Source organism: Numida meleagris, chromosome 3 (genome assembly GCF_002078875.1).
Source record: "Numida meleagris isolate 19003 breed g44 Domestic line chromosome 3, NumMel1.0, whole genome shotgun sequence".
Taxonomy (NCBI): Eukaryota; Metazoa; Chordata; class Aves; order Galliformes; family Numididae; genus Numida; species Numida meleagris.
Genome location: NC_034411.1, coordinates 108,542,861 through 108,564,560, shown reverse-complemented (window position 1 = coordinate 108,564,560; position 21,700 = coordinate 108,542,861). Strand labels below are relative to the sequence as shown.

At 55.6% G+C, this 21,700-nt stretch overlaps 2 protein-coding genes across 2 annotated transcripts in view; both read right to left on the bottom strand.

Moving 5' to 3' along the window:
- On the bottom strand, positions 1,256–15,179 carry TRAM2 (translocation associated membrane protein 2). The gene is made up of 11 exons (XM_021390696.1): positions 14,944–15,179; positions 9,698–9,761; positions 8,313–8,422; positions 7,965–8,081; positions 6,902–6,960; positions 6,369–6,453; positions 6,182–6,252; positions 5,730–5,834; positions 5,213–5,371; positions 4,499–4,662; positions 1,256–4,254 (listed from the first exon to the last, which is right to left on the bottom strand). The coding sequence occupies exons 1-11, from the start codon at positions 15,061–15,063 to the stop codon at positions 4,181–4,183; spliced, it is 1,128 nt and encodes a 375-aa protein (XP_021246371.1). The 5' UTR covers positions 15,064–15,179; the 3' UTR covers positions 1,256–4,180.
- XKR5 (XK related 5) overlaps positions 17,460–21,700 on the bottom strand; it is a 5,899-nt gene continuing 1,658 nt past the window's right edge. The window contains exons 3-7 of the mRNA XM_021392974.1: positions 21,348–21,529; positions 20,391–20,600; positions 20,111–20,280; positions 19,818–19,929; positions 17,460–19,283 (exon numbers count right to left, since the gene is read on the bottom strand). Coding sequence (XP_021248649.1) covers positions 18,250–19,283; positions 19,818–19,929; positions 20,111–20,280; positions 20,391–20,600; positions 21,348–21,529 — 1,708 coding nt within the window. The 3' untranslated portion in view covers positions 17,460–18,249. The remainder of the gene's footprint in view (positions 19,284–19,817; positions 19,930–20,110; positions 20,281–20,390; positions 20,601–21,347; positions 21,530–21,700) is intronic.

Here is a 21,700-nt window from a genome sequence, read left to right as displayed (position 1 = left end):
TAGCTGTGGGGAATACGAGGACCAAAGGTACAGACACATGTAGCGTGGCAGGAGGGAGAGGAGCACAACCCGTCCCAGCCTGCTTTGTACACTTAGCAGCATGGTAAGGCGTCAGCAAGCAGCAGCAACGGAAGAATCTATGCCTTTTATTTATTTATTTCAGAAAATACTTCTGTTGAGTTTATCACAAAAGTCACTGGACAACAAACGACAACGAACATAAACCGTACAAAAAAAAAAAAAAAAATTAAGTGACAGGAAGAATGAAACAAATGAGATATAGATAAAATATCGGAGACTGTTGCTTCCCCACCACCCCCCTCCAAAATTCGGAACTTTGCAATACGGAAGAACAGAAATTTTCCTCGAGTTCCTTTTGCTGAAGTTTTGGTCCATGGAGCTCAGCATACCTGAAGGAAAGCTACGTGCCTCCGCCTGGCTTTCATAACAGCCATGTTTCTTCTCTGCCAGCAAAACCCCCACCCACAGCCCCGAGGCTACGTAGCAACCTTCACAGTTTGAGTACAAAGCCTGCCAAACAAACCATCTACTACATGCTCACCAAGCTTCCAGGAAGGCTGCAGATCAGACCCCAAAATCTCCACCTACTGTTGGCGCACGTCAAGGTCCATCTACCAAGACTTCATCCAAGGCAAGAGGCAGCTGTTGCTGCACATCCCCATGCACTGCAGCAATGCCGGGGTATCTACAGGCCTTGGGAATAATTTGGGGGTCGGGAGAGGATCCCAGAGTAGTCCTTCTCCCCTCCGACAGGGAAGCATATCAGAAATACATCTTAAAACAACGAGATAAGGGTAAGGGGACCTACAGGGGAACTGGAACTTTTCCTTACCGCTAACCCAAACATGAGGAAGAAGAATCCTAAACAAAAAATACAACATAACTGTAATGCCCCACAAAGTAAGAGTCACTCAAAAATTATATGTGAAATGCTACATCTGTTCTTCTTCAACCCTCTCCTCTTCCCAAGCCCATCCCTCAACTCTCTGCGACAAAAAGAGAGAACTACTGCCAGTATTTCAAAGGTTTCTAGGCTAGGGCAGGAGATCACTACGCTGCACACCAAAAATCACAGGTTACTCAGTCCCCGACCTTACGCTGGTAATAGACACAGATGGCAGAGCCAGCCTCAAGCCCACAGGAAGGGCGCAGAGCAAGCAATAATTACACAAAGTGGGAACTTGCATAGTCTCTACCAGTTTCTGCACTGCAGCAGACAAGGGCTTTTGCTTCAGGTTGGGTTTGTTGGTATGGTTGTTGGGTTTTTTTTTTGCAGAAGACACAGGGCTTGACAGGATGGGACGCAAGAAGAGCATCCACTCAATGGCAGAGGGCTCTCAGCATTTTTGCACGCAAAGCAGTCAAGGGAAGACTGACCACTAACGGTTTGCAATGAAAATTCTCCATGTCAGGGAAGAAGTTCTCTGGGCTGAAAAGAAGGCTTGGTCTGCTGAGAAATGCCATGGACATAAAAGCAGTTACTGCAGAGATGGTGTTTGCGCTAAAAGCCAGAGACAGAAGCAGCTGGGGGCGGCCCCTCCAAGGGGGGCAGATTGGAAACCTGCTGGATGAGGGTTCACATTGCCTTCTAGCAAAGGCTCAGCACAAAATAACCAACAGAAGTCATGCCGTGCTTGGGCATAACAGGAGAAGGATGGGGATTTCAGAGGATTAAAGACGGAGGAGGGCAAAAAAGAACATCATCTCTGGGCTTAAGGAAAAAAAAACACAACAAACAGAATGAAAACATGGAAATATTTCCAAAACAAACTGTCCCTTTACTGGTAGCTCTATCAAAAGACAAAAAAAAAATCTAAAAAAAAAAAAAATACATAAATGTAGCATAAGTTGTACATATGTTGAAAGGAGGAAGGGCGTTCAGTGGCTGCTATAGTACACAGATCAAGCGTACGAGAGGCGACACGGCAACATAAGGCACTTGGGATACAACGCATAATTAGCTACTCTGTGAAGACACAGGATTGTGCAAGTGGAAAAGCTGCCTGAAGCGAAGCAGGCAGGAAGAGGAATTATTCAGCAGCCAGTTTCTGAGGGGATTGTATGTGTCATCTGTTAACAGAGCCAGTCCTCAGCTGTTGTGAGGCACTGGCTTCAAAGTCTCCTTCTTCAGCTCCCCTCAGAAAGGGGGAATCCTTCTCCCAGACTCCTGCCGACATTTTGTTTGACACTCAGAGGTCACAGGGACGGAGGAACAAGTGGAATCTGACCAACTGTACTCGTGTCCTACACATTTCCTCCCTCCTGTGCCCAGCATTTTAGCTGAGGCTCTGCAAGGAGAGGAGGAAGGGAGAAAAGAGACCGACAGAAAGAGGGAGAAAAAAGCAACTCCATTTAAAGAGTGGCAGAGAAACAACTGTCTCTCATTCTCCAAAGAGACGAAGATATAGAAGACAACCGTGCTGGCCTCACTGCAAAAAGCCCAAGCTAAAATCATGCCTGGAGGGGCTGAGCAAGGGGCGTGCCATGAGACCACATGTCCCATCACCCACAAGGAAGGTGGGCTTCCATCCCGCCTTGCACATCAAGGAGCGGCCAGGCTCTCCTCGACCCCACACACCGGGAGCTACAGCTGACTTTGCTGCACAAGAGGCACCAACAGCAAAGCCCGACTACAGAAGCCACCCCAGAGAAGAGCTACGGGGTGAGAAGCACCCATCATCCAAATCCAAACTGGTGCACGGACCCCAAAGAAGCCCACCGACCCGTGAAACCCTTGGGCAGGAGATGCTGCCCACCAGCAAAGGAGAGCGAGCCAGTTCCCCCAAACCTCAGGTCAGGGAGGTGCAAGAGGGAGAGTGGTCTGTAGCAAAAGATGGCCTCTGAGGTAGATTTGAGACAACTCCATCTGTCAACAGCTATGCCTCACAGGCCTTTCTGAATGTACAAGCTACTCCTCACAGCCCTTGGCTTGCCTTCCCCTTCCCTGTCATCTCATTCACAGCTCAGAAAGGGATGAAGGGGCTAGGGTTTTTGGAAGAAACCCTACGTTTGATAGCACCTTGGGTGGATACAAGCTGTGTATCCTTTGGAAACAAAAAGAAGCTTGTGGCTGCAGATGGCACAGCTGGACTGGCATGGTAGGGATGAAGATGGCTAAGCACGAGGAGCACAGTCCCATTAATGCAAAACCCTTTGCAGCAGCCACTTTGCTCGTCTGGAGGTGGTGACGAGCCATGAGCACACCAGGTCTGAGGCACACAAGGCTGACGGGAGCCAGGCCAGGGCTCAGAGCGGGGCAGGACTCAAGGATTCACCCAGACCTGAGGATGCCACTGCCCCAAGACAAGGCACGATGAGCTGCAGAGCCCCGAGCCCAGCTCTCGGTGCTGGGGGGTGCAGAACAACTATGGGGCAGTCCAGAGGATAAAGGGAACCCAGCTGTACCAGAAAAGCTGGGGCAAGCAAAGGCTAGGATGTGGGTCCTATAGGAAGAGGGAACTCCCCTCCCTTCTCTGCTTCCTAGATCACCAAAATTAGCTCGAAGCCAGGAGCTGGAGGAATCCCACTCAACCAGAGTGAGACAAGACACAGCAGAAGGTCCTCCCTCAGACACTAGTCCTTATTTGCAGCATTGACATCATGCAACATGTGCTGAGTGCTGGCCAGAGTGCCCCAGGAGAGGCAACCATCAGCTATGAGCACCTCTGAGCTCAGAGTCCCAATGCTCTTCCCCAGGAGCCTGTTCCCATAGCCTACACACGGAGCCTTCAAACTGCTGTGGCCCTGACCCAGGGGCTGGGGGAAGCAGCACAGAGGGAGGGGAGAAACATGCTGTAGGAAAAAAAAATAAAAAATTTCGGAACCATCTACAACGCATTTGTAACAAAAATCCAAAAAACCAAACACTAAAATAGAAAAAAAATAATAAGATTGCACACTGATTTACGGTGAAACAGAGGAAGGCAAAACCAGGAGGCTTGGAAAAGGCTCCTACAGGGGGAAAGGAGCAGGGGAAAGGGACCTTTTTGGTTTTATTGCAAATGGTTCAAGAGAGTGAGAAAGAAAGGGAGGAGAGCGAGACACCTCGGGCAGACGACCTGCTCCCAAGCTGCTCGAGACAACCTTGTGAGGACCGGGAGGAGGGGCTGCCCTCAGTCCTGGCACCTCGCCCTCCTCCCCTGGAGCCGAGGCCTTGAGTCTAGGGCGATTTCAGCTTCTTGGTTCGCGGCGAGGTGCCGTTCTCCGCTTTCACCACTCCATTTTCATGGTAACCTGGGGACGGAGAGAGAAAAACCTCCTCACCCACATCATCCTGCGTGGGTCAGAGTAATGGAATTACAGAACTGTAGAGTGGTTTGGGTTGGAAGAGCTCTTAAAGCCCATCCACGGGCCATGGTCAGGGACGCCTCCCACAGCCCAGGCTGCCCACAGCCCCATCCAGCCTGCCCTCAGGCACTGCAGGGATGAGGCACCCACAGCTCTGCGGGCAGCCCGTTTCCCAGCGCTCCCTGCTCACCCGAGTCTCTCTTGAGCGGCTTGGCCTGCTGCTTGGCGCAGGCCGCGGCCCGCTTCCGGCTGCTCTGCTCGTGCCAGTACTCCCGCCAGCGCCGCAGCTGGAAGTGGATGAAGCGCCACATCATCGAGGCCTGGAAGAGGCACACCAACAGCAGCACACTCATTCTGGCAGGGGTGGAGAAGAGGCAAGGCTGAGAAAAGAGGAGCCAGGCCACCATCGGCCCGGCCTTCACCCCACAGCGGTGGCCTAGGTTCCCCCGGACAGATGGATGTTTCCTAATATCCAGTCTGAACCTCCCCTGGTGCAACTTGAGGCCATCACCTCTCATCCTAACACTGTTAACCTGGGAGAAGAGACCAACTCCTGCCTCACCACAGCCTCCTTTCAGGGAGGTGTAGAGAGCAATAAGGATGATCTCAATCAGCACTGCCCAAAACACTATGGCCAGGGAACCCATCCCATCCCCTGCTTCCCATGTCAGCAGGCATCCAAACACATACAAGCAGATGGAAAAAAACTCCTTTTCATTGACCACATCAATACACAGTTATGGGTCCACAAGGGAGAATACACAAGTCCTTCCCTAAGGCGTCTGCTTCTGCTTGTCCTTTGTAACTGGTTACTTCCTTCAACAAACATGAGGGAAAGATTTTCACAAGACGTTCACAGGAAAAGATGCAAAGAGAGAACAGATACGGTGCAGGACATTCCTACCTGAAGAGGATATGGTTGAAGAGAAAGCTGAAGAGATTCCCTTTCTCTGGCTCCAGGGCCTGGTTCTCCACACGCGGAAGCCCAAAGCCGATGACCAAGATGTAGAGGGTTAGGGTGAAGAGCTTGGTGACCACAAAGACAACAGCCCAGACATTAAACCTGATGGAAGGCAAGCAGAGGTGTGGGCAGGAGAAGCCTTTGGGCCCCATGGCCATGTGAAGCGCCCCATTCTTAGCAGAAGGTCACACTGCCAGCACGCACCACAGTGCAGAAGCACTTCGTAGGCATCTCCTCTAGCACATGTCCCCTCCCTGACCTGGAAATGTTCCAGCGCTGAGCACAGTGCAGCTCAATATCCTCTTTGCTCCCAACTCTCCCCACCCCATCCTCAACCCAACTTCTGCTGGAGATACACTGTGTGCTGCCCTCTCAGTGCCCCCGGTGTTGAGCTGCAAGGTGACAGCAAGAGCCCAGAGGGCACTGGAGATGGAATGCCATGGCCAGCTTGCCCGCTTACAGCTTCTCGTTGTTCTCATCCGTGAAGTAGACCAGTTGGGCCATGTGGAAGAAGAATTCGGCTAAATACTGCAACAGCAAGAGGATCAGCCCCAAGCGGGTTAAACTAGAAGGAGGGAAAAGAAGAAACAAGCATCACTGGGCTGGTCAGCTTTGGTCTCTTGCATCCAGCATCTGCCATCCCTAAGCTGCAGCAACCACCAGGCCAATGCTGGACAGCTCCACAGCAGCAGGAGTCAGACTGCAATGGGGAAATCCCTGACCCCAAAACATCAAAGCAACAAACCAGTAGTTTATCACCCACGAAGACAGCTCTTCTACCATCCTACAGCTGGGAGTTCAACTTTCACACTGTTTACTTTATCCCCTCAGACTCTCAGCCCCAGCCAAAGAATTTGGGGATGAAAAACCCTGCAAAAGCCCCAGCTCAAAACACAGAGGCAGAGGACTCACTTGAGGAGGTATGCACCGGCAATGTGCACCAGGTAGAGCGCGATGCACTGCAGCTGGCGTGGGATGTCCTCCTGGCAGGGCAGAAAGCAGCGTTAATCCCCTCACCCTGCTCCGTCCTCCCCGCCCCCAAATCCCAAAGCACCAAAGCCAGTGGGCAAAGAGCCCAGAGCCCTCGGCCAGCTCTCACCTTGCGAACTTTTTGGAAGTAGAGCTCTGGCAACGCGTGCAGCCAGTAGGCCAGCTGGCACAGGTAGAAGAACTTCACCTGGAAGCTGAAGGCAGGGATGAGCTGCGGAGCGAGCCCTGGGCACTGTGGGGTCCTGTGGCCCCAAGCAATCCCCTCACTGCTCTAATGCCATAGGATTTAGGGGGCTACATTTAGCTGAATCTGGGCTTTATCCAGATGTTTGTTCCATGGTCTCCACGCCCCCAGCAAATTTCACTCTTGCAAAACCCCAAGAAGGGAGAATTATCCCCCCTTCTTCATTTCTACCATGAAAAACGAAGAGCAAAGCAACCCACCCAAGGCAATGAATAACTAAAACACAAGGAAGTCCTCCAGGAACACCCTCCCCAAAGCCCCAAAGGAGATGCCCACCCCTGACCAGGATCTAGCTGCAGCCAAAGGGCTCTGTGCTGCCAGCAGCCCGCTCCCAGCCACATGGAAAACTGTACAGGGGAAGGAAGCGGTCAGCCCGAGAACAAAATGTGAGTGCTTACGGAAGATAAACATGCGGGTAGTTTTCCCACAAACTCTGGGGGTTTGATATGTATCCTTCCTGAAAAAGAGAAGAGAGGCAAGCCTTCAGCAAGAGGAACAAGGCAGCACATGGTTACAATGGGGCAAAGTTAACGTCCCCTGCACGAGCCAGGACTGAGCTCTCCAAGATCAGCCATGTTCCCAGGTCTCTAGTTTCATGACATCCTCATGTTTGGGTATCAAAAGCTGCTTTTGTGGTTGCACAGAAGGCCCTGAGCTGAGGGATAGGATGTCCTGGGGTTTGGACAATGCAAGGAGGATGCTCTGGAGACACTGGGGTGAGATATTGGTAGTGCAGCTGCAAGGAACCACGTGCATTGTCTGGGGGGCTTTTCCCCACCGGCATTTCCAGCCCAAGTATCACTGAGCAAAAAGGAATACTTCTGAGGAGAAAGAGGAACAGAAAACGCCTACAAAATCAATTAAATATGCATCGCATAGTTTTAATTTTCCACCCGCCTGCATTCGCCTGCGCTCACAGAGATTACAGGAGCTTGCTGCTCGTTCCACATTTGCACAGCTCCTCCCACAGGGGTCTGCACTGGGTTTTGCAAAGAGATTTTGTCGTGGCAAATTCATCCTGCCTAAGGCTAGTTGTCACCATCACCTGTGCCCTCACTGCCCCAACTCCTTTTTTTTGGCTGACATGACACCTGAAAGCCCAGGGGAGGGGCGAGGGCTGCAAAGGATGACCTGTTCTGTGCAGCGTGGGCAGGAGCAAAGCCCAAAGGTTCCCAAAGGGACTGCTCTGGAGGTGACAGCTGTCCTCTAAGGGGGCTGGCAGGACCCCCTAAGCAGCAGGGAGGGGACCACTCCCCAAGCATCCATTCCCAACACTGCCAAGGACCACAGCTAGACCCCAGTGTGTACCAAATCTTCCTCATTGCTAAAACACTCTGATCTCCACAGCACTGTCTGCCCACGGGCTGATGGGGAATTCTTTGCTCCCACTGAGATTTTTCTCCACCAGAAACCCGAAATTCCCCCCAGGAAACCCAAAGTCCAGCCGGCCTCATGCCTTACCGTCACCACAACATACAAGCACCAAATCGAGGAGCTGAGGTGGAAGGCGACCAGTTGCCCTGATTCATTGAACTTGCTGTGTTTGACTTTGGAGAGATGGAGACGCCTGTTGATTTTCTGAGATGAAGCAGAGGGAAAGGAAAAGGAAAAGAAAACGTGAGCCACCAAGTCAGCAACTCTCCTTCCTCATCTTCCTCCCTGTCCTAAGCATCGCCCAAAAATGAAGGCTCACATGTGGACCCCCCAGCCTCTGGACCACACCAGAGCCACATTTAATTGCAGCAGGACCATGTCCCATCCACTGTACTCTAGACACTCCACCTACTCAAGACATCAAATTGCACTCACGTCCAGGGCGTACTCCTGCACCACCGCGTGCAGGATGATGGCAATGAAGATGTAGAAGAGGATGGTGATCAGGTCCTTCAGACCGTAGTGATACTGGACCAGCTCCCCATCTGCAAAGAGACCAAAATGTGGTCAGACCTCCCAACACCAACCATTTCCAAGGGCTTATGGCTCACTTGAAGCCTTGGGGTGGCTATAACCAACACAGCTTGGATGGGAACACACATCTTGGAGGCAGAGAGAGGTCAAGACTGTGCCAGTGGCCACAGGGCTGGAATAAAGCCCTGGAAAAAAGGGCTTCAGCCTGAGTTAGGTCATTGGCAGAGTGGGGACAGCTTCTCCTCAAACTGTCACACACCTCAAAGGAGGTGACGCTCAGGAGGACTCAGCTGCCTGAACACAGGTGTGTTGTGCTATTAAGAGATCTAAGAAAGCAGCACGGGGCTGGAGGATGAGAAATCGTACCCATGGGAAGCCTGCACTTCCAGAGCAACGGGAGACCTAACAGCACCCAAAAGTGCCCCCAATGTCTGCATTTCGGTAACTATCTGCAGCCTTGTGGTTTATGGGCAAGAAGTAGATCTGGGGAGAGCTGCAGAAAGCATTGCAGTGTGAAGCTCAGACCCTGCCAAGCTGTTGCTTGCCTTTGTCCCAGCCTTCACTATCTGATCTGTCACCAACCCTTTTTACTCTCAAATCAAGCTTCAGCCCATACCTTTTTTAAGACTGGAAGTATCCTAACAAGGCTGGAATAGGGTTTATGAGGACGTGCACGACCAAGGGTTTGTGAAGATGCACACGACCTGGTCCCTAGGAGCTGGGTGCTGTGCAAAACCAGAGGTTAAGCTACTGCCTCTACCAGAGTTTATAACCACAGTATACAATAAAACTGCAAGGCTAAAGACGAGTAAATCACTTCAGGCGCAGGAGAGGAAGTTGTCTGGACTGTGCTGTAGGAGAGCACAGACCACAATTCAATTTGGGAGCAGGCTGAGTCCTTCAGCCATGACTTTAACGGCTGTCCTTCCATCTTCCCTGTGTCTGCCTCACCCTACTCTCACAAATCCCAACCACCCTTCTCTTCAGCTGGAGGGTTACTCAACTCCTTTCAATGAGCCGCAGCATCCTGCTGCCAGGTCAGGCTTTGTGTGCCCCAAGTGTCTGCCCCATGCTGAACCTCAGGCTTTACCCAAACCACTCCTCGTTGCCCCCACAACCCGGCCAGGCTGGGAGGTAGGAACGAGCAGCCAAAATACAAGCAGGGAGCAACCCCTTTTTCCCCCACATTTCTTACATTTGAAGACCCATCACTGGGAGGTGAGGCCATGGAAGCCAGCAGCAGGGATTTGGGGTGATTCCTCCCATGAGGGAGCAGCATCTCTTACCTGCTGTAGGCACACTGACGTTATACTGAGGTAAGATGAAGAGGAAGGCAGTCTTGGCTGTAGCCTGTCAAAGACACACAGAGGGGACAAAAAGCAAATTAACTGCTAAATTCATTCCCCTGCCAACTTTTACTGTGCTGGGAAAGGGGATGCAAGGTGGGCAGATGAGAAGAGTGCAGGCATCGGTACTTAATTGAAGGGAAGGAACCCCAGCAGCCAAGCAGGAGGCTTCGTGGTGCTGTGGCACAGCTGAGCATCCCATCCCTGTGCCCCAAAGAAGCATCTCCAAGGCTGGCACATCCCCAAACCCAACATCAGCCTTGACCATGCTCTTGTCTCATCCAAGCCTGCATACAGGCAGGGTTTTACCTCCAGCCAAAGGGCTTCACAAGCCTCCAGCCTCGCACACAACCAGCCCCAACAGTGCTACAGCTGACAGCTTCACAGACATAGCTGCAACTGTTTAAGAGCTGAAGAACTATTAAAAACCCAGCTGGAAGGATTGCTTCATGTCTTGTAGGACGTAGTTACTGGGGGGGGGGGGGGGAAACAAGGGGGGCTTTGCCAAGCGCTCCCATCCCGTTCCTATGGGCATTGAGCAAGGGGCTGATTCTGGTCGGAGTCCAGCTGCCCCAAAGCCAAAATGCTGCTGGGCTCTGCTGATGGAGGAACAGAGAAGTGAGGAGCACAGTGCCCAAGGAGAGGGAGACATCAGGCAGAATTTGGGGTGGTAATGGAAAAAGTGCATCGCCTGGCTGCCTTAAGGAGATGCTCCTGGCTCTTGCAAGCCCTGCTGGCACAGAAAGCAAAGTTACTTCATCCTGGAGTACAGCACAACCAGAAGCACCATCTCCAGGATGAAGTCTTTGAACCAGTCAGAGGGGCTGGGGTGCATCACCAGAGCTGCATCTGCAGCTTTTGGAGATGGTCCTCGGGCTTTCTAAAGGCTCAAACACAACTTTGGACAGGCAGAGTGGCAGCTCCAGGAGATGGGAGCACACAATGGATGGTGTGAACCAGTAGGGACGTGGCAACCAGGACACCAGTGACATCTCTCCATTCTTGAATCATTCAGGTTGGAAAAGACCTCCAAGATCACCCAGTCCAACACCAGCCCACCCTCACCATGCCCACTGACCACGTCCCTCAGTGCCACGTCTCCATGGCTCTTGAACACCCCTAGGGACGGTGACCCCACCACCTCCCTGGGCAGCCTGTGCCAGTGCAGCATGGCTCATCTGGAGAAGAAATTGTTCCTAATATCCAACTTGAACCTCCCTGGGCATCCTCCTGATGGCTGCACTTAATGATCTTGCTGGTCTTTCCAACCTTAATGATTCTATGAAGGCAGAACCAAGGTTTCCTTGGCTCAGGAAGCAGACACTTCTAAGCTCCCACCAAGCGCCCTGAGGACAGGCACAGAAAGCAGAAGCTGGTAACGGGAAGAGCGAGGCGAGGATTATTCAGAGGCACAAGACCTGCAGCGGGAAGACGCTCGCTGTGTTCACTCTGAAATAAGATCTCGATCCCAGAATTTTACGAAGGAAGTGTGATTTGCATGGCATGAGACACTGTATAGGAAGTGCTTTACGTTCCACCGCATCCAGGTGGCTTCAGGAAACCCCGAGTGAGGAGCTCCCACTGCTCTCTGCTCCCTGTGCCAGGGCTCCGGCACCTGCCCAGCACAGCGCTGCTGCTGATGGGCAGCTCCTGGGCTCCAGGCTGTGCCCAGTGCCCCTGGGCTGCCCCAGGCACCACGGAGCTGAGCTCCATCCCATTGCTCCTCCTGTGGGGGTTGATGGCCACGGTGGGACCCCTTGAGCCCCATAGCTCTGGGCCGAGCAGCCCCAGCTCTCACAGCCTCTGATCTCTGCAGAGCTGGTGGGGGAGGCTGGGAGAGCTGCAGCAGCCCGAGCTGGGAAAATATTTCCAGTGCTTGAAAAACAACTCTAATTGCAGATAAAATGCTGTCAGAAGACTTTTCCCTGTTGTTTTTCTTTTTTTTTTTTTTTTTCTCTCCCCTCCACCAGCCGCAGTGTTTGCTGAAAGCGAGCCGTGTTGATCCATGGTAGGGATTGACACAGGCTCTATATGTAAACCGAAGGCCAAACTTTGGACCAGAGCTTCGGAAAGTAAACAGCAGCCGTTCCCAAAAGCCTTCCTCCGAAGGGCAGCGCAGCCCCTCTGCCCGCACATGGCTCACCCCACAGCAGGGCACCACGGCCACGTGGAAAAGTCAATTCTGCACCAAGCCCCACTCACAACCCACAGATGGGTAGCCCTTCCCACTCCGATATTAAATAAACCCTCAAAACTGCACGATCTCCTCCAAATTCAGCCTGCACAAACGCTGCCCGACCCCATCCCGTGCTCCCCAACGTGGGCACGAGCACGGTGGGCAGCTGCAGGCTCAGCCAAGCCCAGCTTGCCTTTCCTTTTTCTGCCAAACAGCAAAAATAAGATATGCAAAGTGAGGGCGGAGAGGAGCTGCTTTGCGTTTCCAAACTTCAGCTGGTTTCGGTGCAAAAAAAATATTAAGCTTTATACACTGGGCTTCGGTGGAGACAGTGACTGCATGTGCTCTGCGCAGCAAAAGCTGTCCCAAACAGGGAGTCAGAGAATCTCAGAATGGTTTGAGTCAGAAGGGATCCTTAAATTCCATCTGTCCCACTGCCTGCAGTGAGCAGGGACACCCACAGCTCCATCAGCGCTCAGAGCCCCGTCCAGCCTGACCTTGGGTGTCTGCAGGGATGGGGCACCACCGCCTCTCCAGGCAACATCTGGGAGGGTTTCGTGTCTTGGAGGCTGACATGGGGTGAAGCTGTGAACCGAAAGGATGCTCACGAAGGATTTCATGTCATTAAATCGCCCAGGTTGGAACAGACCACCAAGATCCCCAACCCTGCCCCCTGCCCACGTCCCTCAGTGCCGCATCAGCGACGCCCATCCGTTGGAACACACGCTCTGAAGTGGGAGATGCTCTGCGGCCTTCGAGCATCACCTTCATCGCCTGGGTCTCCCGGAGCGGGGCTGCCTGGGAAAAGGTTAAAAATCCCATTTGCACGCCCGCAGAGCCCTCCCCTGCAGGAAACGGCCCTATTGTGAGCAGCACTGGGCCGCTTCCGCATGGGGAAGGTGGGAGCCCTGCGGGGAGGAGGAGGACGGGGAGGACACCCAGGCGTTGAAAAGGCGTCGAAAGGCAGAAATGTCCAAGCTGACGCCAAAAAGCACCGCAGGGGTGGGCACGGGGCCCCTGAGGATGAGCAAGATAAAGAAGCGAGGATCAAAAGAGGAGGTCCTAAGCCTTCTGCCATTGGGAGGAGGGGGGTGGATGCTGCCCACCACGGCCACCCCGGAGGAGGACGCTGCCGGCAGCGAGCACCAGCAGGAGGTTGAATTCAAAGCCATAAAAAGAAGACACCCTTCCTCTGCCCCCCAGCTCCACCCAGGCCCCATGGGGGGTGCTCAGCTCCCTCGCAGCCACCGAAATCCCAGGTCCACGCGAGCGCTGTGCCCGAAAAACGCAGCTGCAGCAGGGAAGGAGCAGAGCTGCGACCTGGCCGGCCCGTTCTTCTTTTCAAGCACGGCAACGAAACTCGCGGCGTTTGCATGCGGTTTCGGGACAGGGGCCGGTGCAGTTGGCGAAGTCGTCGCTTAAAGCCACGCGACGCAACTCACGGGTTCCGCGCCCCACCCCCCCCCCCCCCCCCCCCGAGCCGCTCGCTCCATCGGCGCGGAAGGAAAAAAGAAGGGATTAAAAACAAAAGAAAAGAAAAAAAAAAAAAGAAAAAAGAAAGAAAAGGGATGGGAGGGGTGGAGGGAGGGGGGTGGAAGGGGTGCTGCCATCGGGAGGGTACGAAGGAAATGGATTTCCTCCGGCTGCGATTTGCTGCAGAAGGAGCCTTTCCTCCTCCGCCAGGCCCCCCGGCCACCCCTTTCCCGGCCGGATTTGCTTTGAAACGTGGCACTGGGCAGAAGGGGAGGGTTTGGGCGGGGAGGTGGGGTTGGGGGGTGGGGGGGGTCTCCGCAGCCACCCGAGGTGCCTCCACGTCGGGGATGAACGGGAGCTGGAGAAGAAGCCGCTCCGCTCGGCCTCGGGGCCCTCCTCCCGTCTCCTCCCCGAAAGAGGAAACGTAGCGAAGAAAGAAAGAAAGAGATAGGTTCCAATTTAAAACATAAAAATAAAAACCGAATAAATAAAAAACGAAGCTGGGAGGGACGGCGCCGGAGCAAGGGGTGTGCTCCCGACACTGCTCGGCCAACACCGAGTTCCCCGTGGAGGAGACGGGGAGGGGGGATGCTTTGCCATAGTGGAACCTCCCATGGAGAAAACACCTGGGAAGGTGCTGGCGTTGAGAAAAAGCCCCCCAAATACGCTTCAAGCAGGGGGGAAATACGAACCAGGGCTTGGTTTTTCCCTTTCCTTCCTAATGCGCTCCTCTGCGCGTGGGGTGGGCGACGCATCCCCATCCCAGCCCCAGCTGTGGTGGCAGATCTGGGGGCACGTGCAGGAGAACCAAGGTTTGCAACCACTCCCCCACCTTGCAGCCCTTTCGCAGCTGACGGACCCCAGTAGAGCTGGGGCTGGCAAAGGGGTGGCTCGCCCCAAAAGCCAGCAGCACGTCGTTGGGATCCTTATGGGGATTTCAGCGAGGGGGACCCCGCTGTTGAGGGTGATGGAGAATGAATGGGGCGGCACCCCAAGGACGGAAGGGATTGGTACCCCCAAAGGATGGAGGGAATTGGTATCGCAAGAATGGGACCTCAAGAATGGAGGGAGTCTGGCACCCCAAGGATGGAGGGGACTCAATCCAAAGGATGGAGGGGCCCCATTCCAAAGGATGGAGGGGTCTGGTGCCCCAAAGATGGAGGGGACTCAATCCAGAGGATGGAGGGGTCTGGTGCCCCAAAGATAGAGGGGCCTCATTCCAAAGGATGGAGGGGATCTGGTGGCCCAGGATGGAGGGGGTGTGCCCCACAACCCCCTTCCCCCTCGGGCCGCTCACCTATGGGGGTGCAGTTGGGACACCCCGTCCAGATTGGAGCACACAGAGGGGACCCACACCGAGGGGAACGCATCGGGGTGGGAGGGACAGGGGGTCCCGGGCAGGCGGTGGTGGCGGGGATGTCCCCGGTGGGCGGAGCCAGCGGGGCAGGGCACGGACGCTCGTGGGGATGGGGCGCGCGTGGGAAACGGGGAATAGCGGGAAGGGAAAGGGGGCTGAGGGGGGAGGAGGGGTCCTCACCTCGAACATGAGCGCGATGAGCACGATGAGGACCAGGCAGAAGCCGATGTCGGCGTGGTTGTGGATGAGGAACTCCTGGCTGAAGAGCGGGTGGCTCTTGGCCCGCCGCCGGAAAGCCATGGCCGCGCCCGGCAGCGCCGCGGGACCGGGAGCGCCGCGGGAGCCGCCGCCCCGCCGCAAACTTCCCCGGGCCCCGCACAACTTCGCGGAGCTCCGCGGTCTCGCCCCGCGCAGGCGCCGCCCCTCCCCAGCCCTTCCCGGCCCCACCCCCGCCGCGGCCCCGGGCTGCGGGCCCCACTCGTGTGTGCTGGGCTGCCCCGGCTCCGCGGGTGGGTGCTTGCTTGAGAGGTGGAGCGGTGCGAGCGCGGGGGCCGCGCCTCGGGGACAGCGAAAGGGGAACTGGAGTCGTTCAAGCGGGAATAAAAAGCGGCCCGAAGTCCCAGCTCGGGAAAGAAAACAACAGCAACAAACCCACCCGACACCCCCCCCCCCCCGGGGAAAGCCGGGCTGGGCCGGCACCTCGCGGCCTTCGCCGCGCGGGAGGAGGGCAGCGGGCGGCCCCGCGTATTGAGGCGAGGTTCTGTCCCCCTCAGTGCGGCCGAGAGCGGCACGGAACCGCGGCCCAACCCGCAAAACGGTGCCAGCGGGCGCCGTGCCCCGCACCTGCGTGTCCGCCCGGGCATTGTTAGCGAGCCGGGAGGGGACGGAGGCTCCGTTCCTGCTCCTTTCTCCGAGATGAGGCGGCACGGCCCGTTCTGCTGCGGCCCCCGGGCGCTCCCTGCATTGTCCAGCCCGGCCCCGGGCTCCCGCTCCCCGTTCCCTCAGCGGCTGAGCGCGGCCGAGCTGAGGTGCGCAGCGTCCTGCTCTCTGCAGCGCTGCAGGGGGTTTTCTTACAACAATAAGGGCACATCGGAGAGGAATGGGCAAAAATCCTTTATTCCAGGGCAGGAATTCCTTCCAGGAATCCCCCTGCCAGCTAGCCGGGTACCGCATCCCATTCCCACACACCCGTGTGTCTCTTCCCAGACCTGCAAGTGGCCCAAGCACAGAGCTCAGTGACCAGCATAGAATCATAGAATTAGCTAGGTTGGAAAAGACCTACAAGATCACCTAGTCCAACCATCCACCTACCACCAATAACCCCACTAAAAGCATCTCTCAAGGTTCCGCGGGCAGATCCTCAATCCCAGCTGAGCCGAGGGTAAAGTGCCCCATCCGTAAGGAGCCCTACGGGAGGTTCTGCAGATGGGGCCTTTTCCCAGCCACAGTCTCTCTTCTCCACCTGACGGGGACACCTGCAGATGGATACGACCCTCCTGAGCCCTGTTACTTTGGTGAGACCCTGGTAGAGACCCCCAAACTTCTCCCAAGGCCTGAGAGTGCTTTGAGATGCCGCAACGTGGGGATGCCGCATCCACCGGGCACTCTCTGTGCATTGCATCAGCCACCTCCAGTATCCCAGAGCCCCCCCATTTCGCCCCCACCCGTTCCCGTTGTGTGTTTGTGTGTGGGGGGGCTGCAGCTGTAGCAGTCCTGCAACGGCCACCCCCCGTCCCACGATCTGGGTGCGGGATGGGTGCGCGGCCGGCAGCCTTGAGCAGCACCTCCCTCTGGTGGCTGAGGAGCGGGGAGCAGCGGGGAGAAACCCCGGCTCGATTTCTTCCCTCTGCTTGAGGAAGCTCTGGGTTCGCACCAGAGGAGATGGGGAGGGACAGCTGCACAGAGCCCAGGGAGGCTGTGGATGCCCCATCCCTGGAGGCATTCAAGGCCAGGCTGGACGTGGCTCTGGGCAGCCTGGTTGGCGACCCTGCACTCAGCAGGGGGGTTGAAACTCGATGATCTTTGAGGTCCTTTTCAACCCAGGCCGTTCTATGATTCTGTGACCTGGAGTTAGGAAGCAGCACAGAGCAGCATCCCCAACTGCAACACCGAGAGGCTGAGCGCTGCCGAGCAGGCACCGAGCATCCCAGCGCGACGCACAGACACGGAGGAAGCCCCGGTTTGTTTCTTTAAAGCAGCAATTCTATATTGTCAAAGGCAAGAAAAACAAACGGCATCAAAACTTCAGGCGCGCTCCGGCAGCTCTGCTGCCTTCCGTGCGATGCGCACGGCGAGGGGGGCTCAGGAAAAGAGGCTGCAACTGCTTCCTCCCTGCAGAGCAAAGCAAAATACAGCTGTGCCGGGGCCGGGGTGGAGGTACGGAGCTGTTGTCACGTTGGAAAGCAGCTGCAGTCCCAAACAGCCCAGCCTGGTTTCCAGACACAGCTCAGCCTGATGGAACACGTCTGGCTGGGGCCCTTCTGAGCAACGAATGCTGCTTGGCAGCGTTGTTCAACCACTCCTCACACCACGATTGGATGAGGGGAAATGGCTTTAAACTGGAAGAGGGTAGATTTAGGCTACATATCTAGAAGAAATTCTTTACTGTGAGGGTGGTGAGACACTGGAACAGGTTGCCCAGCGATGCTGTGGATGCCCCGTCCCTGGAAGCATTCCAGACCAGGCTGGATGGGGTTGTGAGCAACCTGGCCTAGAGGGAGGTGTCCCTGCCTACAGCAGGGGGTTGGAACTGGATGATCTTAAGGATCCCTTCCAACCCAAACCATTCTATAATTCTTTGCCCATCCTTCTGGAGGCTTTCCTGCAGCCAGGTGCCCACCAGGGCTCGATCACCGCAGCCATGGGGAATCTGACAGACAATGCTCGTGGCTGTAATTCAGTGTCCTGAGGTTGTCACCTGTGATATGTAGAGGAACTGGGCTCCTGTGCAGTCCCAGCAAATGGCCAAGCTCTCCATGGAGGGAGGAGACTTGATCAAGCACTGCTGAGCCTTAATGCAGGGCTTGCTCTGCCCCTCAGAGGGGGATCAAACCCATCATGTTTCTGGTTTAGGCACTTGTTTGTCCTGAGCAGCTCCTGCTTTGGGCAGCAGCCTGTCTAGGCCCTTGGAGGAGGACTAGACGACCTTTAAGAGTCCTTTCCAATCAAACAATCCTATGATTGTATGACTGTTGAAGGCCACCTTTCCCAACATCATCTCCAATGCAGAAAAGGCAGGATGCTCCAGCTGCCCATAGGGTTAAAAACGTAATAAATACCTAAACCTAGGCTTTTTAGACCTTCCATCCACTGAGGTTCTCCAGAAGAATGAGAAGAAGCTGCACCAGGAGGGGAGAGGAGACCTCCCGATGACAAAGGACCACATCGATGCAGGGGGACAGGCTTTGAGGTCAGCATGAACATCCCTGTTGCATCTCACCGAGCAGAGCAGCCACCCCAGTGCTGACCCACGGTGACAGTGCAGGGTCACTCCACCATCCCAGACACATCCTTCCCCTCTCCCGGGTCCCTCAGTCCTCGCTGGGGACATTTGGGGTCAGCCTTGGGGGTGGAGGTGAAGCGTGGTGGCCTCAGCTTGCTCCTCAGGCCAACGACCCCCTGCGTGCCACAGGGGTGGGTGTCCTGCAGGTGATGCCACCCCAGAAGGGCTCCCTCTGTCCCCACACACAGCTCCTCGAGGGGAACTGCCACCCCGCAGCCACTCTGCAGGTGCCTATGGGTGCAAGAGCCCAGGATGGAGCTGATGCTCGCTGTCCCGAGGGATAAATCCTCTTCTCTTCCCCCTCCTCCTGCCAGGCATCCTGGGGAGGAGTGGGCTTCGCTGTCCCCTTCCAGTGGGGCTGTGGAGGTGGCTGTCACCATCACTGTGTCAGGGGAGGTGATGCCACCTTCACTGGCGCTGAAGTACACCGAGGAGCCCCCGGGCAGGGATGAGCTGCGGGGTGAGGGGGTGGCAGGGTGACAAGCAGCCTCCTGCCCCACTCTGTCCCTTCCAGCACCGACTTCGTGTTTGCTGCCTCCTCCATTCCTCACCACCGGTGACTTCTCCTCTAATAGACCCAATCCAAAGCCCAGAGGAGCGATTTCCTTTGTGGGGAGGGAAGGCTCTGCCCCAGGTTGGGGTTTTCCCATCGCCCACCCATCGGGGTAAAGCTCTCCCACACCAGCATCGCCGAAAGCTGCGTTGATCTTCGACACGTCTCCCGTCTTCAAGGCCAACTTCACCAGCAGCCAATGGTGGTGATCTGTCCATCCATCCTCCGAACCCTCTCCAAGCTGGAGGAACGATGAGCTGTTCCCTGTTTTGGGAGGTATCATGGTCCTTTCTGTAGCCAAGGATTCCCCATTTCCTGAAATTCCCCGGCTCTGTCTCAAATGGGAGCTACTCTCATCAGCCCGGTCACTGCCAGCAACACGGCTGGAGTTGTGCAGGACGCCCTGCCAGATCTCGGTGGATTTGGGATGGAGCAGGCTGTAATAAACCACCATGGCTGCAACACCTGCAAAAAGAGCAGGAAAGCATCAAGGGGTGAATCCTGGCTGCATTCAGTGAGGGGTGCAGGAGAGAGCGGGTTTCTCCTTGCACAGATACTGCTGGGCAGCAATACCCTGCAGCATCCCAGTCCTCGAGTCTCATCTCACTTCAAGGCACCCTCTGTTCCTCCTACAGGATCAGTTTCAAAGCAACCTCCCATTCCCAGTGGACACCAGTTCCAAGAACGCCTTCGCACCCAGTTCAGGAGCCTGTGTGTGCATGTGAGATGGGACGGGTCCTTCTGAAATCCCAAACCCCCACCCTCATCGCTCCTAAGACCTCATCAGACACGTTTCTTCCACCTTTGCTGCTGGCTGGGAGGCCGTTCCCAACCTCACCGCTCCGATATTACGACACCTCCTTACTCCCACCCTTGAAACTCAAGGTGGATTTCGATATCACCAATCAACTCTCGAAGGAACAAAGCAAACACGACGGGACTTTGCTGAAGCTGCTCTCGAAACATGCAACCCACGCTGCAGAACGCGGCGGCTCTCACCGAGGGCAGCCCCCGCCATGGCAGCCCCGCTCACACGCAGGCTGTGCCCCGTCTCTGCCCGCAGGAATTCGGTGGCCAGCAGCAGCAGGAGTGTGTTCTCCATCAGCATTACCTGCAGGGCAGAGAGCTGTCATTACACCCTCCTTCGATGTGCTTCCGATGATGCAAACCACCCAGTTTCCAGCCCTCGATGGTTTGTTTTCCGTCTGTATTGCGCGGTTCCTTCATTCGCCAGCTTTCGACGCGCTTTGTTTATTATAAAATTAAAAGAATTCCACATCCTGGGTACTCACCACGTAGAACACAGCCATGCGGTGCTTGGAGGGACTGGGCTGGACGTTGATGTAGCAGAAGACGTACACGGCTCCCAGCACAATGTTGAACAGCCTCCAGCGGCAGGGCTGGGCCACGATGTCGCTCTGCAGGGCCACCAGCCAGAAGGACATCAGCACCCAGTGGGTGCCTGTGAGGGGACGACACCGAAAAGATAGACACAAGCATCTCGGGGTCAGTGGGAGCACCCCCACGGCTGGCAATGGGATGGGGCGTAAGGACCATGAGTGCTGCTCCTACCTGCCACTGCGAGAACCCAGCAGGAATAGAGCCTGGCGAAGAGCACCAGGGCCAGGACCCTGCTTGTCAGCATCCCTGTCCTCCAGAGCAGCAGGCAGAGCAGGGCTGCGGCCGGCAGGCACGTGTGGCCGGGTCTCAGCAGGCAGCAGGAGCGGCTGTAGGAGACCAAAGCCCAGGAGAGGGACAGCAGGGACAGCCCAGCGCTGACAGCTGTATGGGGACAGGGCAAGTTCTGAGGGCTCAAAGGATGCCTGGCTGCAGGCACCCATGCAAGCTAGACAGCAGGTCCTGGCAGATGGAGGGTTTCAACCCATTGCTGCCAGTCTCCTTTGCACACTTTCATTGACATAGAATCATAGAATCATAGAATGGCTTGGGTTGGAAGGGACCTCAAGGATCATCAAGCTCCAAACCCCCTGCTGCAGGCAGGGCCGCCAACCTCCACATCAAATACTAGACCAGGCTGCCCAGGGCCCCATCCAACCTGGCCTTGAACACCTCCAGGGACGGGGCATCCACAGCCTCTCTGGGCAGCCTGTTCCAGCACCTCACCACTCTCTTGGTAAAGAACTTCCCCCTGATATCCAACCTAAATCTTCCCTCCTTCAACTTAAAACCTTTTCCCCTTGTCCTGCCATTATCTACCCTTGTAAAGAGTTGACATCTCCCTACCCAAATCCTGAACTCCATCTCCACTCCTACAAGAGCCTAACACCAACCAGCGAGCACGACCTTGTTCACACCCCAGCCTCTCCCTTTGAAAAACCGAGCAGAAAGTTCACCTTTTCCACAAAGCAGCCCCAAACCCTAGCTGCTCAGTACGACAGCACATTTTGGGATGAACCTCAGAGCATGTTGGGTTCAAATCCAAGGCACTGTGTGCCATGAAGATGTCCTGAACACTGGAAGGCATGACTGTGCCAGCTGGGGAAATCCATGCATAGCCCGGAGACTCACCAGGGATGAGGCTGGCTGGCTCACTGGCCACAACAACGTACACCTGCAGCAGGAGGTGAGGCAGACTCTGCAGAAGGGCTTCCAGGAGCCGCAGCACACATACATCCGCGTGCTGCATCAGCATCTCCCCAGTATCCGCACTGCTGTTTGCCTTCACCTCCATCCACAAAATATCCCAGTACCTGCAAGAACCAGCAGAATGGGTTGGGATGGGATGGCACAGCATGGCATGGCATGGGAGGAGATGGGATGGGATGGGATGGGATGGGATGGGATGGGATGGGATGGGATGGGATGGGATGGGATGGGATGGGATGGGATGGGATGGCATGGGATGGGATGGCATGGGATGG

Bases quoted from the DNA above. Each gene is read 5' to 3' on its own strand.
- TRAM2 (XM_021390696.1), bottom strand. From the start codon at position 15,063: ATGGCTTTCCGGCGGCGGGCCAAGAGCCACCCGCTCTTCAGCCAGGAG. The intron at 8,082-8,312 runs GTGAGTGCAATT...GCTTCATCTCAG, and splicing joins TGCAGGAGTACGCCCTGGAC to AAAATCAACAGGCGTCTCCA. The intron at 4,663-5,212 runs GTAGGAATGTCC...CACCCCTGCCAG, and splicing joins TTCAACCATATCCTCTTCAG to AATGAGTGTGCTGCTGTTGG.